At 39.8% G+C, this 16,253-nt stretch overlaps 3 protein-coding genes across 4 annotated transcripts; 1 reads left to right on the forward strand and 2 right to left on the reverse strand.

Annotated features, from left to right (window-relative positions):
- Positions 1-461: 461 nt before the first annotated feature.
- tlr9 (toll-like receptor 9) lies at positions 462-4,321 on the reverse strand. The gene is made up of 3 exons (XM_028410705.1): positions 4,211-4,321; positions 1,007-3,973; positions 462-911 (listed from the first exon to the last, which is right to left on the reverse strand). Exons 1-3 carry the CDS (start codon positions 4,229-4,231, stop codon positions 705-707), a joined length of 3,195 nt encoding a protein of 1,064 aa, XP_028266506.1. The 5' UTR covers positions 4,232-4,321; the 3' UTR covers positions 462-704.
- A 335-nt stretch (positions 4,322-4,656) lies between these two features.
- On the reverse strand, positions 4,657-11,646 carry LOC114439003 (acylamino-acid-releasing enzyme-like). Of its 2 annotated transcripts, XM_028410707.1 has the most exons (23): positions 11,566-11,646; positions 10,996-11,125; positions 10,785-10,911; positions 10,603-10,690; positions 10,339-10,414; positions 10,153-10,244; positions 9,693-9,767; positions 9,465-9,602; positions 9,270-9,361; positions 9,145-9,185; positions 8,841-8,962; positions 8,629-8,689; positions 8,444-8,541; positions 8,249-8,300; positions 8,064-8,152; positions 7,829-7,967; positions 7,443-7,526; positions 6,897-6,977; positions 6,587-6,675; positions 6,142-6,332; positions 5,425-5,527; positions 5,229-5,335; positions 4,657-5,124 (listed from the first exon to the last, which is right to left on the reverse strand). In XM_028410707.1, the coding sequence occupies exons 1-23, from the start codon at positions 11,575-11,577 to the stop codon at positions 5,019-5,021; spliced, it is 2,193 nt and encodes a 730-aa protein (XP_028266508.1). In that variant the 5' UTR covers positions 11,578-11,646; the 3' UTR covers positions 4,657-5,018. The 2 variants fall into 2 exon arrangements, with proteins under 2 accessions (XP_028266508.1, XP_028266507.1); XM_028410706.1 differs by lacking the exon at positions 11,566-11,646 and having other exon boundaries at positions 10,996-11,490.
- A 379-nt stretch (positions 11,647-12,025) lies between these two features.
- On the forward strand, positions 12,026-16,185 carry capza1b (capping actin protein of muscle Z-line subunit alpha 1b). Its single transcript, XM_028410709.1, has 10 exons — positions 12,026-12,145; positions 13,227-13,290; positions 13,369-13,420; positions 13,586-13,649; positions 13,741-13,947; positions 14,043-14,122; positions 14,236-14,314; positions 14,404-14,475; positions 14,593-14,655; positions 14,772-16,185. The coding sequence occupies exons 1-10, from the start codon at positions 12,107-12,109 to the stop codon at positions 14,910-14,912; spliced, it is 861 nt and encodes a 286-aa protein (XP_028266510.1). The 5' UTR covers positions 12,026-12,106; the 3' UTR covers positions 14,913-16,185.
- The last annotated feature ends 68 nt before the right edge of the window (positions 16,186-16,253 follow it).

Consider the following 16,253-nt stretch of genomic DNA (forward strand, 5'->3'; position numbering starts at 1 on the left):
CTGCACTATTCTTATCCTTTGCTGTTTTTTGTTTGACTCAGCTGGCTATTTTAGCAAATTGCACTCTCTTCTCTTTAGCAGCCTATGTTTGAATTCCTGCAGAACAGGAACCATAAGCAAACAGTCGTTTACTGTACACGCAACTTCTTAAAGTATGTTAAGGGAAAAAAAAACAGGTGACAATTCTGTGTGTGCATGCAGCTGATGAAGCAACCTGCAACAGAAATAAAAAACACGACTTTCATTTCCTCTCAATGTTTGTCCAAAGAGAAGTGAAATTTCAAGTTGGGGTGAAGGTGTTTTACAGGTACACTGCATTGTTTCTTCATAAAAAGAATTTACTGGAAATTAAGTGAAGCTTATTTAAATAGTTTAAAGTGTTTCACAACAGCAAAGTGACCCTCAGTCCAGGCTCTCTGAAAAGCTCTTTAATAAGAGGGGAACAAAAAATAAAGCCTGAAGTAAATTTAAAAAATCTGCAATACATAATTACAAAAAGCAACATTATTTAGACTTTAGTATTCTACTAGAGATCATAAGATGAATAGCCTGCAATTGAGTGTAATTTGTAACATTGCTCAAGGTGAGAATTAACAATCCAAGTATTTATACAGTTATTTCAATTGAATTATAGGTAAAATTAGGTAATGAGAGATGTAAACTTTTTCCCCCACAGTTATGTCTCTTAACAGATGCTAAAGGGCTCATATGAAACTTTCACTCATGTTGTTGTCATACAACTTGAGGTTATCTGAGGACAGGGACATTCTCATGTGATTCCAGAAAAGAGGTTGCGCCCTTGGATTTCTCGGCCAGGACAACACAGACTTTCTGCACAACCTCTTTCTCAGCTGAAGGTACTTCAATTTGGGAAACATCTCATCCAACAGAACCAGCACAGCTGCATCCACCTTTTTGGGATATAAATTCAGACATAATGTTAAAATCGTATTTAGGGCAATGGGTGTCATCCACATGATAAAAGTTAAATGTCTGTTTTACTAACCTTCTCATCCAGGAGCCTCTGTTGAACCATAAAGAAAGCCTGACGGATCACACCATTCACTGTCTCACTTCCATTTACACTCCTGGACAGCACAAAAACTGTTTTCATACTGCTGTGGACAGCATTATGTAGATTGTCAATACATGAAAGGCCAGGAATCCAGTCTCTTTCTTCCAAGCAGAGAGAAAACCTCTTTTGGCCCGAGTTCTCCAGATTGACAGTTAACTCATTATAAACCCAGTCTCTCACTGCCTGGTTTCTGGTGTCAAACACCACAAAGGCATCATAGTGGTATTGTGAATCACCACCAGCCAGCTGGGAGTAGCCTTTATGCCCTGCCCAGAGCACCTGCAAGCAATACCATATGTCCCAACCATAAAGGTGTTTTAGCAGTGGAAGAACAGTAAATACCACAGCCAAGAAGAAAGAGACGAGGAAGGCTAAGCTGCCATATATGTCTTGACATGATCGCTGGTCCATCAATAGTACACTCAGGCCCTGTTGGGACTCTGGGAATTCACACTGTACATATGTGGTCAGGTAAGGAATCTCTACTGAAGTGGTACGCAGGAAGTCGGCAAACCAGGATGTATCACAGTCACACTTAAATGGGTTTGCATGCAGTGTGAGTTTCCTCAAGGCAGTGTTGTTTTTAAAGGGGATGGGGAAATACTGATGAGTCACCTGTTTGATCTGATTGTGACTGAGGTACAGATATTGCAGTGACTTTGCCTTATTGAAACAATACTCAGGAATATAACTGAACTGATTGTGACTGAGGTCCAACAGAGAAAAATTTTCTCCAAATTCAATTGCTTCAGAAGGCCAATCTGCGAGGAGGTTTTGGCTCAGGTTTAGGTGACATAAATTGCTTAGAATGGAGATGTTTTGCCATGGGAAATAGCTGAGGAAGTTGTTGCTGATGCTGAGGGCCTGTATGCTTCTTGGGAAGTTAGACAGCACTTCTTGTGAGACCAATGTCAGATCATTGTCGGAGATGTCCAGGTAGAGGAGATTTGTCAGGTTTTGGAAGAAGCTGGTGTACTTGTTGTTATCAAACTCCCACATGATGTTCAGGTGATTTCCACCGAAGTAAAGGTACTTCAGAGAATTGCTGATCAGCCTCCGATCTATTCGCATCCCAATGCCATTGTTTGCCATATTTAAGACTTCCAGTTGAGTCAGATTGTTAAGGAACTCAAAACGATGGCCCATGCCCCTCATATTAAAATGAAAGTCATTGTTACTAACATCTAATACCTTTAGAGTGGACCTAAGTTCACTGAAGGCGTTGTTATAATAAAGATCCAGTCTGTTATATGACAAATCAAGAAACACTAAGTTTTTCATAACTTCAAAAACACCCTGCCTCAATGCTTGGTTTATATAATTAAAGGAAAGGTCTATACAAAATGCGTTTTCCATCCCTATGAACACATTTTTGTTAAGACTCAGAATGTCATTTTGAGACAGGTCATATGTCGGCTTATTTTGGCAAAACTGATATTTAAAGTCCAACAGTGATGAAATTTTCCAGCATTTGTTCTCCACCATTTCCAGCCCATTTGATTGGTTATTGTCCCAGATGTCACTTTTAGATGCGACTTCCCGATCTCTTGAAAAAAATGGTCGGTGGTGAAAATAATCAGCGTTAAAGTTTTCGTTTTGATAGGTTCCCTGCGCTACAGTCTTTGTCACAGAATTTGAGCAGCATTGCTGGAAATTAAGCATGTTTTGGGAGAGATCTATGTTGACGAGAGATGGTGATTGGTTTAGAGATGTCAGGTTGCAACTATAAATGAAGTTCATTCTCAGTTCCAGTTTCTTAAGCTGTCGAAGTTTGGACAGAACATTGAGGCTTTTCTCTGGCAGTGTGTGGAAAAAGTTACCACTGAGGAGAAGATATTGCAGACCAGATATATTGCTAAAATGAGGGGATAGAATCAGTTCATTAAATGTCATCAGTGGTTCATAATTGTAGATGAGGCTAATCCAAGTGAGGCCCTTCAGCTCAGAGAAGAAGGTGCCATTTTGCATAGCATAGGCCAGAAGGTTGTCAGAAATGTCCAGTCCCTTTAAATTCTTCAGAGGTCTGAAAAGGCCTTTTGGAAATGTTTTCAGAGAGTTTCCCCTCAAGCTTAAAAAGACAATGGAGCTAGTCTCCATATAAAATGAATTTGGATGCAGGTGTAGTGGGTGATTGTCTGGGCAAGGAAAGCAGGGCCTTGCTGCATGGTCACAGCGCTGGCAATTCCACTCCAAGACCAAATGAGTGAGGACAGTAAGGTTGGCAAATGTTCCGTCATAGACCTCCGTGATTGTATTCTCTCTTAAATCCAGAACCTTCAGTGAGGGTGGTAGTCCGTGAGGAACAGCAGTTAAATTATTGTACCCTAATGTAAGGTTTTTGAGTTTAGGAAGCTCCCTGAAAACCCTCTCACTTATGTAAAAGGATTGGTTGCATGGGTTTGCATAATAACAGTTTCTTGAGAGGTAGAGCTCTTCTAGATGAGGAGTGTTTAGAGGGTCGATGATATTGAAGATGTGATTATTCTGCAGATCCAGCACCTTCAGACTTTTAGGTAACCATGGTATGGAGGTAAGACTGTTTCCTGACAGATACAGAGATTCAAGGTGTAGTAGTGGCTTAAAGGCACGAGTGTGGATGTCCATTTTACATGAACTGTCACCCTGAAGTCTGCCTGGCTGACAGTTGTCCATTATTTTCAGAGTCTTGAGGTTTGGTACATCTAAGAAAGCAAATTTCCCCACACCCCGTATCTTAGTCAGACTTAAATCCAATGACTGTACCGAGGTAGCCTTGATGATGGGGACGTATGTGAGAGGTCTGCCATGGCAGTCAACTGTAGTGGCATTTATATCAGATTCACATGGAAAAAATGCAAGATTTATGGTCCACACTAATGGAAGAAGCTGACAAACGATGAGGACATTTTTCACCAGAGCCTGAAAAAAGGAACCAAATTTGATTCGGCTGCAAGTTGATGAAAATGTAATTTTACATGTTAAACATTATCCAAACTGTAACACCATATACACACAGCTAAAGAAGCTTCAAACAGCTTTTTTGTACTTGAGGATGCTCAGGTGAATTTTTTTGTCTATATATATAACAATAGTGAAAGTTTGTTTTCTAAATGAATGAGCACTTCTGATAGTAGAACATAATTTTACATTACTTACCATAGCAGGTTGAGCATGCATTTCAAAATTCTCATCAGGAGACAAAGCAATCTGTGAGGAGAGAGTCTAGAATCCAATGAATATCTGCAAGTCTGTACAGTGAGAAAAACAGGATCCATTTATGCAGAAGTGAAAGCCTGTGGTCACATATATAGAGAAACCTGATACAAACCATGTGATGTCAGTCAAATGCATCAGAGACATCATACAGGGATGTCACTTTAAAGAATTTGGAGGGGGGGAATCAATACTTTAAAAGTAATGTGCCTGATTTGACTTCCAGTTTCAAAACAAATAATGTTGATTTCTTTTTTTTAATGTCGACAAAGTACAGTCACTACAATTTCTAAAAACAAAAACTGAAATAAAGCCACCTGCTTAAAAATCTAATCTGAGAACAGCACTGCACATACAAGGATTCATATACACAAGGATTCATCACACACTTAAGATTTCCTCAAACAGTTTATTAAGTGAACTTTATCATGACATCAAAAGAGTACTGATTAAAAAAATATCAAAGTGGAAGAGATTGAATTAACCTCAAACCAAAGTTGGATTATTATAAACACAGCCAAAAATATAATCAATCAATCAATCAATCAATAAAAATGTTTTTAATATTCAAGTGCTGTGTTTTTTTCCCATCCACTGAGATTATAAGTACAATACAGTTACACAACATGAATTATAGTTGGAGAGCACTTTCAATGCTTTGGCTTTAGATTGGACCTCACATTGTCCCATAAACAGGAACTGACAGGCCTTACATGGTGTAGTGTCTTGCTTCTTTTTCTTAATTTACATATCACAGACCAAAGTGCTGGATAAACCACAGAGCGATGTTCATAAAGCCATCTGATTCAGCGTCCACCTTGGAGAGAGAATGGTTGTTCCCTGGGTACCACAGCAACCTAAGCAACACACATCACAGCATTACCGAAGGAAAATATACTCTGCTATTATGCAGTGCATATGTGACATAACCAATAAAACAAGTTTCTCTTGGGCTGCTTACCGAACTGGGATCTGCCTTGCTTTCAGAGCTCTGTAATATTCAATTCCCTGCTTGTTGGGAACACGCTTATCGTCTTCTCCTAAGGTAAGCAGTACTGGTGTCTGGACCTACACGAGAGACCTTAGATTACTAACATTGTGTAAAAACACCAAAGTCGTCACATGGCCACCCTCAACAGATACACAATGATATATACCTGTGTGACATGTTTAATTGGGGACTTGTTCAACATCAGTTCCCAAACAGCTGGGTCAGGCAGACAGTCTGTACTGTAGTCGTAGCCAGCCTCAACCATGCACCTGCAACAAGCATCAACAGGAAGAGACATTTGACTAAGGCTTTGACATGTTTTGTTCCTCTAGTCTGTTACTGTATACTTCCTCCAACCCCTTGACAATGAGGCACACACGACCTTTAACTCACTTGGAGCGTTTGTTTGTCTATAAAAAACTATTTTGAAGTTGAACTTGTTTTCTCTGATGTCTCTCATGTAAACCCAGCAGTAGCAACGAGAAATACTTCACTGGAGTCAGAACAGTTATATGAGCTGTTGCTTATTCCTTAGTAAGAGCACCATTAGTGAGCTTTGCCAGTCAAACATAGTGGAACACAAGCAGCAGAAGCTGACAGAAAATAGAGGAAAATAAGTTTTCACTACATAAAGGACTTAATTGCCTTTCCCTCACTGGTCTTGCAAATACAGCCATAGTCACAGAGCAGAGGTGTATGGTCATAAAAATGTTTACGTGGAGACAAAATAAATCAGGAATTATTCTTTTTTTTGGACAGAATCTTTCTTACAACCATAAGAGTGGGATGGAACTGATAAACACACCCCGCTTTCGAAGCTGTGCAGTCACTAAACGAACGAACAAATGTGGGCAGAAGTGAAAATGAGCATGTCAGGGCCTACCAGTCTGGGATGTCAGTGCTGCCAATCATAGAAGCCAAATTGATGACAGGGTTGCGGGCCACGCAGGCCTTGTAGAACCCGGGGTACTGGCCAATCAGATGACAGGCCAGGAAACCCCCATGAGAGCCCCCTGAAAGTCCCACTTTCTGTGCATCAAATTCACCACTTTTCAGAAGACTTTCAACCGCAAACTGATGGTAAAACAGAAGAAAAAAGTGTAAGCCATTTAAAAGACACAGAGAACAAAGAAAAGGAAAAACTGATTAGGTCAACTGCTGTTACGAAACATGATTAAGATATAAACTATGGCAACTAACATCCACTAAATATAGACACAAAGTAAGTAGATCACACAGCATAGGAAATAATGGAAGCCATTTTACCATTTGGTTTTAAAGCTTATTACTGCTATGACCTGACAAAATAGGATTTTGTTTGTTCTTACTTGAACATCCTTGACATCTTGGGTTCCCACGTTGCCTGGTAATGAGAAGATGTTGTCCTGACCGTATCCAAGAGAGCCACGATAGTTCACTAAAACCATCAAGAAATACAGTTTATCTCGAAAAGCAGTAAAAAATATGTTTATTCAGAAATGCACGTTTGGCCTTGTACTTAATGAAAACTAAACATTTCAAGAAAGGGTCTGCATTAAACAGTACGTGAGCTTTAAAGATTGCCTTGTGCAGTACACTACTTTGTGTAAAATCAGCAGGTATCATATAACTGTACATCACATGCTCATACGAACTTACCTAATAATATAGCAAAGCCCATCTTGCACAGCACGGAGGAGGACAGGAGCCACTCCGCTACAATTACTGAGTGAGGACCGCCTAGTGACGAAAAACAAGTTATGTGTCAGACAGATTGATGGGCTGTATTAACACCTATGTTTTTGGTGCCATAATCCTGAGAGACATAAATGTCAGGAAGTAATTAACATGTAGCATTAAAGTACATGAATTGTTTTACTACATTATCAGGGCTATAGGCTGTGTTTCAAAAGACCATTCTTTGTTTTCAGAATATGATTAAATTTTTTTGCCACTAAAGGCAATATTGTCATAGCAACCACTGTCTGTAATGCCAATCCTAACAGCACTATCACTCTCGAGCAAACAGAATCTTATAAATCCAATACTATAACAAAATCTAGCATTGATTTATTAATTCCAAAATATCATATTGTTTGTCAATAAGGGCATTTATACTGCATTAAAGGTGACAATTGCACAAAGCACTAGTGGACGCAATACAAGAAAACAACCATGGCCAAAGAGTCATTCAGAGAAACGAACCGTGAGGAGTAACAATGAGAGGCAGCTTCTCTCCATCCTTAACCTCCTTTGGTTTGATCAGCACTGCTTCAAAATCAAGGCCCGCTAAAACACAGTGAAATTTGTTAGAGAATGTCACATACATAGCTTATAGACATCATCTTTTTGAGTGGTAAGGATTAACAATGGATTGTTACAGAAAAATTTTGATGGGGATCTGTTGCTGCTTGTTTGCTGTGTGAAATCAAAGTGGTGACTATGTGATGTCAATAATACTTAAAGAAAGGTATTTTGCTAGAATGGAAAACCCATATGAATCAACGAAGGTCTGAGAGTGGAAATCTTCCCCTGTAGAAATTCTCTGCCCATGTGACACAGATACTACAACTAAAATGTTTTTTTCTTACGGTATTGGCTGTTGTCTTGCTCAGGTGGAGGGGTGAAAGTCATGATTTGCCAGTCGATATCTGGCAACTTCTGAGAGTCTTCCAAAGTAACCCAGATGACATTTTCCTGGGAATCCTGGGCAGGGAGGAAACCCACCCTCTAAATACAAAATAAAAAAAATTTAAATAATCACACAGCAATAATTAACAGTATGCAAAAGCTGCCCTCTCTGTGTGTTTCTTAATAACATCCTACCAAACTTGGAGGGCAGCTGGGAGAAGAGCAGCTAACAACCATCAGATCTCTCGTGATGTTCAGCAGACACCAGTTACCAACATCAGAATCTGTGGACAAAGAACATCATTAGAGACTGTGGGCACATTCAAAAGAGCAAATAAACTATTAGAAACCATCAAACACAAGTACATATAATAACTCACTTGCAGTCAGAGAGGTGATACTTCCTGTGTTTATATCAACCATTAAGATATCCTAAAAGAGCAAGAAAACAAAACTATGAAAGGTGAAGATTAACTGCAATCTTTTCAGTCCACCTACATTTATCAGAAAACAATAACAGGATGTATAATCCAGGTTTTGCTTATCATAAGTAATTTCTAAGGAGCTAACCGTACCTTTCGGCTGCGCTGAGGGCAAGCAACAATAACACGCTGACTATCAGCTGACCAGCACTGAGGAGACAACTGGTAACTGTAGATCCCAGCAAACCCATCTGTAATCACAGACGCACACAGCTTTTTGTACCAAGTGTTAACTTAAGAGTGAAGATTCAGTCCTTTGTCTACAAAATACTCCTTACCTTCTCTTGGTCGTTTCACCACATCCACCACCACTGAGGTCTTCTTAGTATACCAGTCATACTAGAAATATAGCATTCAAGTGACTGAATTAGTGAAGCCCTCACAACACCAAATAATGTTTGGGAGGTGTAATAAACCAGAACAAAACCTTTGTATCCGAGTCCGGACTAACTGTGTTTTATGCTGCAAAGTGCCTTCATTTTTGTCTTACCATACAGAGTCTGTTGCACTGCAGGTGTGGACCATAGACAGAACATTCCAGGTAGACAATTCGGCACTGGTCTGGGCTCAGCCTGGGTGAGCAAACTGCACTGGTGCCCAATGAGAGCTGCTCTAAATGACACAAATGCAAGTACATCAGCAATCTTATGTAGCTGTGCCCATTTTGTGCTACAAACATAGAACATCTGTGTGAAACTACTAACATAAATAATAACATTTTACATTTACAGTATGATACATTTCACACCTAATATGGATTGTGTTTATAAAATATGGAACAGGAATTCACCTACCACATTTCCCACCAGTAAGGTCCACGTAGAATAAAGATGACCTGACAAAGAAAACAGAAAATTGAATGACTTGCATTATTATTATATTGCCTATAATGTATAAATATTTTCCAAGTTGTAATCACCTCCTATTGGGGCAGTACTTGAGGCCAAGTCTGAAAGGCTCATGCCACCAGCCTACAAAAACCACACCTGTGTCACCTGGAGCCCAAAATGCCTGCAGAGAGAAGTGACAAGACCAACAGTTAAAAAAAAAAGCTCACTAGAAGTGCAGCACATCAAAGCAAACTCATGATCACTGTACACGCCGTTGTGCCAACCTGTCCAGGTGAGATATCCTCCGGCACGCCTTCCAACACAGAGACATTATCACCCTCAATGTCTAAAACACAAAGCACTGGACAGCTCTTGCCAACCAAAGCCTCTCCCCAGTCCTCATGGAAGATAAACTGCTCCCCCTGCAGGAACAAAAAAGAAAAAGCACAGGAACTTAGTTTAGGCTGTCACTAAAACATTGAATTATAATTCTAAACAGTGACTGCACTCACTTTCACAGTCTCCTTTTTCCCCACTCTCATAGACTCCTCCTCATCTCCAACAGAGGACAGCTCTGGTGACTCAGTCTACAAGAAGAGAATGAGAAACAATAAGTTACAACTTTTATTTACTTGAATGATCAGAAAACCTGCTTTACTGCTGCCAGGGCCATGTTGTTGCCATGCTATTCTGCTTGAATGACCCTGAAAATACCTGGAATTCATTTATGATATGACCAGTTTCTATGTCTCACACCTGCATGCAACAAACACGTATTTCCAAGCTTTTAACCTTTTAAGTTGTCATGAAATGGCATGCAAATTTTGTGCTCTGGTCTGATTGGTCAGCTCCAAAGGCTCAAACAGTTATTGGTCATCATTCTGTGTGTGTGCTGCTGCTATTTTAGTAATCAGATAAGCTAAGAATTAGCTCAACTTGAAGTTACAATGTGAAACAGTTTTGCTGGTAGACCTGGAAGAAGGATTCAGCCTTGGGTCTTTTTCTCTCTGCCACATACAAGAGGTGGGTCTCTGAGTGAGACCAAACCAAGCAGCCAAACTGTTCTAAGGATGCAAAACACAGTGTGATTAACATAGGAACATGAAAAGCAAAATTTGAAACAAAGCTTTTGCTGCAAAAACATTGCAGAGAACTCACCATCTTCATAGACTTTACCATGCTTCTTTAAGGCAGTTAGGTTGATGCTCTTCATCTTAATGTTCTTACTCCAGATCTGGAGAATAACAATGCAATTGTGGAAATTAAGATCAGAGATACAAGGGGGCAATAAAACCATAAAAACACAACACAAATAAAAAAAAATAATAATAATAAACACAGCAATTACAATAGGGCCTTTGCACCACTCGGTGCTTGGACCTTAAAAACTCAATGTTGAGTGTCAGATAGATCGACACAGACCTCCAGAAACTGTTTTTCTTCTCCCTTGACTGTGCATTCTCTGACAACTGCCTTCATTTCACCAGAAGGTGAATCCATACTTAACACCCTGGCAGAGAAAGCCCAATATTGAGACAATGATCAGTTTGTTCTGGGTCAGGTCTATTTAAAATAATTCCAGGTAAAATGAAAAAGTTACATACTCTCCTTTAATTTCAGTGCAATTTCCTGAAGGTCCAGAGTACACCACTGTCTTGTCATCGTGGAATACAATGTACTGCCGACAGAACTTGACATTTTCATTCCTCTCCAGGTCACGCTGGCTCCATTCTGCAGTAGAACACAATTATCTATCAATGAAAATGACGACATATAAATCTGATTTTCTTTTATGTGGCACGGGATAACGTCTACCTGTGTAGATATTGCTGTATTTGCCTCCATACTGGGAGGTGATCACAGGTCCAACATCTGCTCTGCTCAAAGAGGGGAAGAGGCTGAGCTCTCTGTAGAGTCTGGCGATTTCTTCTGGATTGGTCATCACCTGATAACATGCAGCAGAAGAGCTCACGGTGCGCCCCACAGACACAAACTGTCTAACGGCGAACAATGCCCTATTCATATCTAAGCTAGGAAGCTAACCATTCATACAAAGTTAGCCAACAGTTGACCAAAACAAAGAAGTGAGCATTAGCCTAACTCGTCGTGAGAATCATTCGTGCTATAGCTGTGTGATAAACAAAGAACTAAACGAACTACGTCTTGGCGGATTTATTACATATGATCACGAACTTCCTGCTTAGGCTGACAAGACACAACCGACCCAGAGTCCGTCTGCTAGCTAATGTTATTACGGACAGTTGTGACAGCGTATTTACTGCTAGCTATAGATTTGCACCCATACACGATTTGCTCTGTGAGCACCCTATCCGTACAGAGGACATTATTAGGTAACGTTAGTCAGTTAGTTAAGTTTAAACATACCTGTGACTCCATGATAGGGACGGTGTGTGTCGCTAGACTGCCAATATCAAGCTGTCAGCACAACAATGAGATGGGAAAAACTAGCCGAGCAAGAAAAATACTTCCGCTTTGTACCTAAGAAATAAAACAAGTCTTCATTAAGTTGTTACTAGAACAACCAATACATTTAAATTCAAGAATGAATATATGCTGAATGTGGGTGAATAATATTAGTGTGTTATCTAACGTAGAGCACCTATCACAAATCAAAAGTTTGTTTATAACAGTATGCTTTTATTTTGAAGGTAAGCGCCTCTGCACGGCACAGCAGGAAGCAGTACACAACTAAGATTTCAATGCTCCCTTTGCGTTTTTAATCACAGTGTTTTGACCATTTTACATTGTGCTAATGTAACGGTTTCAGTGTAAATGCGTATCGAAGCACGGTAGTACACACATATATTGCCAAGTTCTATTTTTAAAAACTTCCTTGTATGCGAATGACAGCCCCTGAACTGGTTCTGTCAGTCAGCTGGGGTAGGTGGGGTCACAAAGAGCCAAGATGGCTGACTTTGAGGAGCCGCTGTCAGATGAAGAGAAGGTTTGCAGACTATTTAATTACTTGTTCCGCGCTAGTTTTTGTTATTTGTAAAGTGGTATCTGCGTTAAGTGTAGCAGTGGATTATTGGCTACGATTTGCAGGGATATTGCCAGTTTTTGGTCGCATAGTAAAATGATAAACTTGTGTTTGTAAGCTACCGCTAGCCAGCCAGTGCTAGTTAAAGCTTATAGTTGGTTAGCGGAGGCGGCATCAAATGTTGACTGAGGGGTTACCACTGTACAGTGGAAGTGGAAACTTTTCGGGGGTTAAACTAAAACAGAACTTTCGGACTTCCAATTCCAAAAGTCGCCTTTCAGTGTCAGTGTCAACAATTACATTAAAGGGCTGCGTCTTCCTCTCATATAACATTAGCTAACATTAGCAGCTAACGTTACTTTGCCTTAGATTTCTGGGTCAAACAGATTCAGTTGCAGCTCAGATTCTTACTTACTTAGCCTCACAGGGCTTGGGGTCAGGATATGGATGCCTACAATTTAGATGGTGCCTGATGGCGGCATCCTCTGTACTGTCAGGACGGTGGGACACAATATCAGGCAAAGCTTGCATTATTTTCAGTGATAGATTTTGGAGAGGAAATCTAAATCCAGCTAATCTGAACATCATTAGACAAAACTAGACCAGCTACATTCTTCTGATGCTATCGGGAGACCTTTATGATTGAATGTCTGTTGACGTGGATGGCACGATGACATGATTTTTAGAGACATGACACAAATTCCAGACACGCTATTTCTGATTCACTTGTCACACTCTACATAACTAAGCACAATATATGAGGAGTAAATGTTCACAAGAATCAATGCAACTATAGGAGTTGTGTGATCTCTCTCTCTTGTTGTATTTACTACAATTACAATAAATTATATTTTATTATCTCAGGTTTTAAATTGTCCCATTAGTAATACGTTGTGGAAATATAGTTACAGGAACAATAAGCATTTTTTATGTTTTATTTTAAGAATATTACAACACACATCATTTTTGTTTTTTTGGACGGGCGTAGTAAATCCACATGGTGCCTTGGCTGTAATATTTAGATTAATTTATGTTATTTCCACAGGTCCGCATAGCGGCCAACTTTGTGACTCATGCCCCACCGGGGGAGTTCAATGAAGTCTTCAATGGTAAGATATTTTGTCTTTTATTGTTTTTTTGGTGTACGTGAGCCCAATCAGTCATTAACATTTTTTGTCTTTCTTTAGATGTGCGGCTTCTTCTCAACAATGACAACCTCCTTAGGGAGGGGGCTTCATAGTAAGTGATGCTACATTAGAATTATTTGAAAAATGAATCCAGTTCATAACACTACAGCACTTTAAGGCAGTGAGAAAACATGGAAAATATTCTTAAATTCTCAGTGATAGAAAGTATTTTGATGTCAGAAATTTGATGTACCTTTGTGCCCATTTTGGTGACCAGCTCCTTTGCCCAGTACAATATGGATCAGTTCACGCCTGCCAAACTAGAGGGCTATGATGAGCCGGTATGTTTCCTCCTTGGAATTATTCTGTTCATTTTTGAAAAGAAAATGTCAGTGATTAGCTTCTTCTGTCTGTCCTTTGTCATCTGTGTAGGTCCTGATTACAGAGCATGGCGACCTGGGTCAGGGGCGTTTCCTGGACCCCCGCAACCACTTATCCTTCCGCTTTGATCACCTAAGGAAAGAGGTGAGTGATGTGCAGCCCTATGAAGGAGATACGGCTCTGAGAAGCTGGAGAGATGCCTGTGATGCTGCCCTCAGTGCCTACGTCAAAGAGCACTACCCTACTGGTGTCTGTACGGTAAGGCTAACAAAAATATCATGAAATAGCAATATAATTCAGTAATATGTTAAATGTCCACATTTAACCCAATTAATATACACTGTGTGTTGTAGGTATATGGGAAAACAGTTGATGGTCAACAAACAATCATAGCCTGCATTGAGGGGCATCAGTTTCAACCCAAAAACTTCTGGTACAGCCAGAAAATCATAGTATTACACAATAAAGACAAAATAATAGGGTTTTCGGTTCATTTATGGTTCATTTTGCTGCAGTCTGATTCTTTTCATAATCTCTCTTTTAAAGGAACGGTCGCTGTAGGTCTGAGTGGAAACTTACTATTGGTCAGTCAACTGCTCAGGTGGTGGGAGTATTGAAAATCCAGGTCTGTGTTTTACATCTACATAAATGATAAATAAGTTAAGGGGAATATGTTTTAAAAAACGTTCTAATGAAGTGTCCTGATGTCTCCAGGTGCACTATTACGAAGATGGGAATGTTCAGCTGGTTAGCCACAAGGAGGTTGAACATTCAATACCAGTTAATGTAAGTAAAAATGACATACCTAAGCAGCATGTCCACGATGTTTCCTTTCATGTATCGGAGGAGGGCTGAGAGAGACTTCTGATGGTAGGATGATTAATCTGTATGTATATTTGACAGAATGAAAGCCAGACAGCTAAGGAATTTATTGATATTATTGAAAACGCAGAAAATGACTACCAGGTAAGTTACTGGTTACAGGATTTATGTATCCATTGAGACAACTTTTATATACAGAAATATTTTGAATTTAAAAGATATGTTCTTGATGTTTCTCTCCCCTCAAATCTTGCCCTCAGACCGCAATCAGTGAGAACTACCAGACCATGTCTGACACAACCTTTAAGGCCCTGCGTCGCCAGCTGCCTGTCACACGCACTAAGATCGACTGGAATAAGATTCTAAGTTACAAAATTGGCAAGGAGATGCAGAATGCCTAGGTTCTGGTGGTGGGTGGGGGGTGGGGGTCAGGGTTCTGACCAGGGAGATGCAAACTCCTATGGGCTCACATCCCTCAAATACAGGCGCAAGGACTAACCAAAGCAAAACTATATCAATATGGGGCAAGGAATTAAGAAAAATGATCCGCAGACTGTTAGGCACAGATATCTGTCTGCTCTGAGGAAGGTGCAGTTATGGAAATAGTCATGGTTGGGAGAAAGTGGTTACTAATGGATGTGTATTGTGAAAGATTTGGGACAGTGTGCAGGGCTGTGCTCAGGACTGCTACAATGGGGATGTCAGTTTCCTTTTGTCATCTAAGTAAACGCAGACCTCCAAAGATTTAAGTGTGAGATCAGAGTTGAAAAAGAAGAAGAATGCACAAGGCAGCTGATGAGAGAAATGAAGCACACCACCACATATCAGGGTTAACTTTTGAAAACTAATATTTTTTGTGTTGCCATATATGGTGGAATTGGAAATCAGGTGTATCAGTAAAATCATGACAGAAGAATGTAATGCAGTTGTGATTTCAAACATCAACTCATTACTGAACTGAACTTGGTTATGCAGTGCGAAAGAAATTGACTTATTTTATCTGCTAAAATGATGTAGCACAATCCTTAGCATAGCTCTGTTCCTGCACCTGTATGTTTATCCATCTGTTAGGGCTGAGGGAATGTGTACTTGTTTTCTGTTGTGTTCTATGGACGTATGGTCTCACAACCCATGCAAACTATGATGACTGAAAGATAAAGCAGCTTTTATGCTGCTGCATCTATAATGCATTCTCTGTTCTGTTACTTTGGCAACACCTCTATTACTGCACAGCTTTTTCCTTTATAAAAAGGAAAACATACTCATATTAACCCAGATTTATTTGCCAAAATCTCTTTCCTATGGTAAAGAACTCCATTCTCCCACCCATGTATGCAAATTTCTATTTTAATATGCTGTTATTTTGTTTGTTGTTGGAGTCTTAGGATATTGCACTATTTACTGTAACAAAACAGTTTGTGTATTGGTCAATGCCAAGTGAGCACAAAGCAGTTGCCATGTAAAAGCTGCATGACTTCTGTAAACGCTACGTCATACTCTACACGTTACGTGACTTCTCAGTAGGCTGACTCTGTGTCAGTTACTCGTTAGCTATACTATGTGCTGTGTGTTCAACCCTCGCAATATACTACAACTGTGTGCCGATCAGTGATGAAGTTCAAAACTGTACTGCCCCATTCTGGTCTAATAAATGGATTGAGCATCTTGTCCACACTCTTTGCATTGTGTTTGAGTACAACACAATTTAAGACACGGTAAACTTTAAGGCATAGACATAGTTT

Source organism: Parambassis ranga, chromosome 7 (genome assembly GCF_900634625.1).
Source record: "Parambassis ranga chromosome 7, fParRan2.1, whole genome shotgun sequence".
In the NCBI taxonomy this organism is placed as follows: domain Eukaryota; kingdom Metazoa; phylum Chordata; class Actinopteri; family Ambassidae; genus Parambassis; species Parambassis ranga.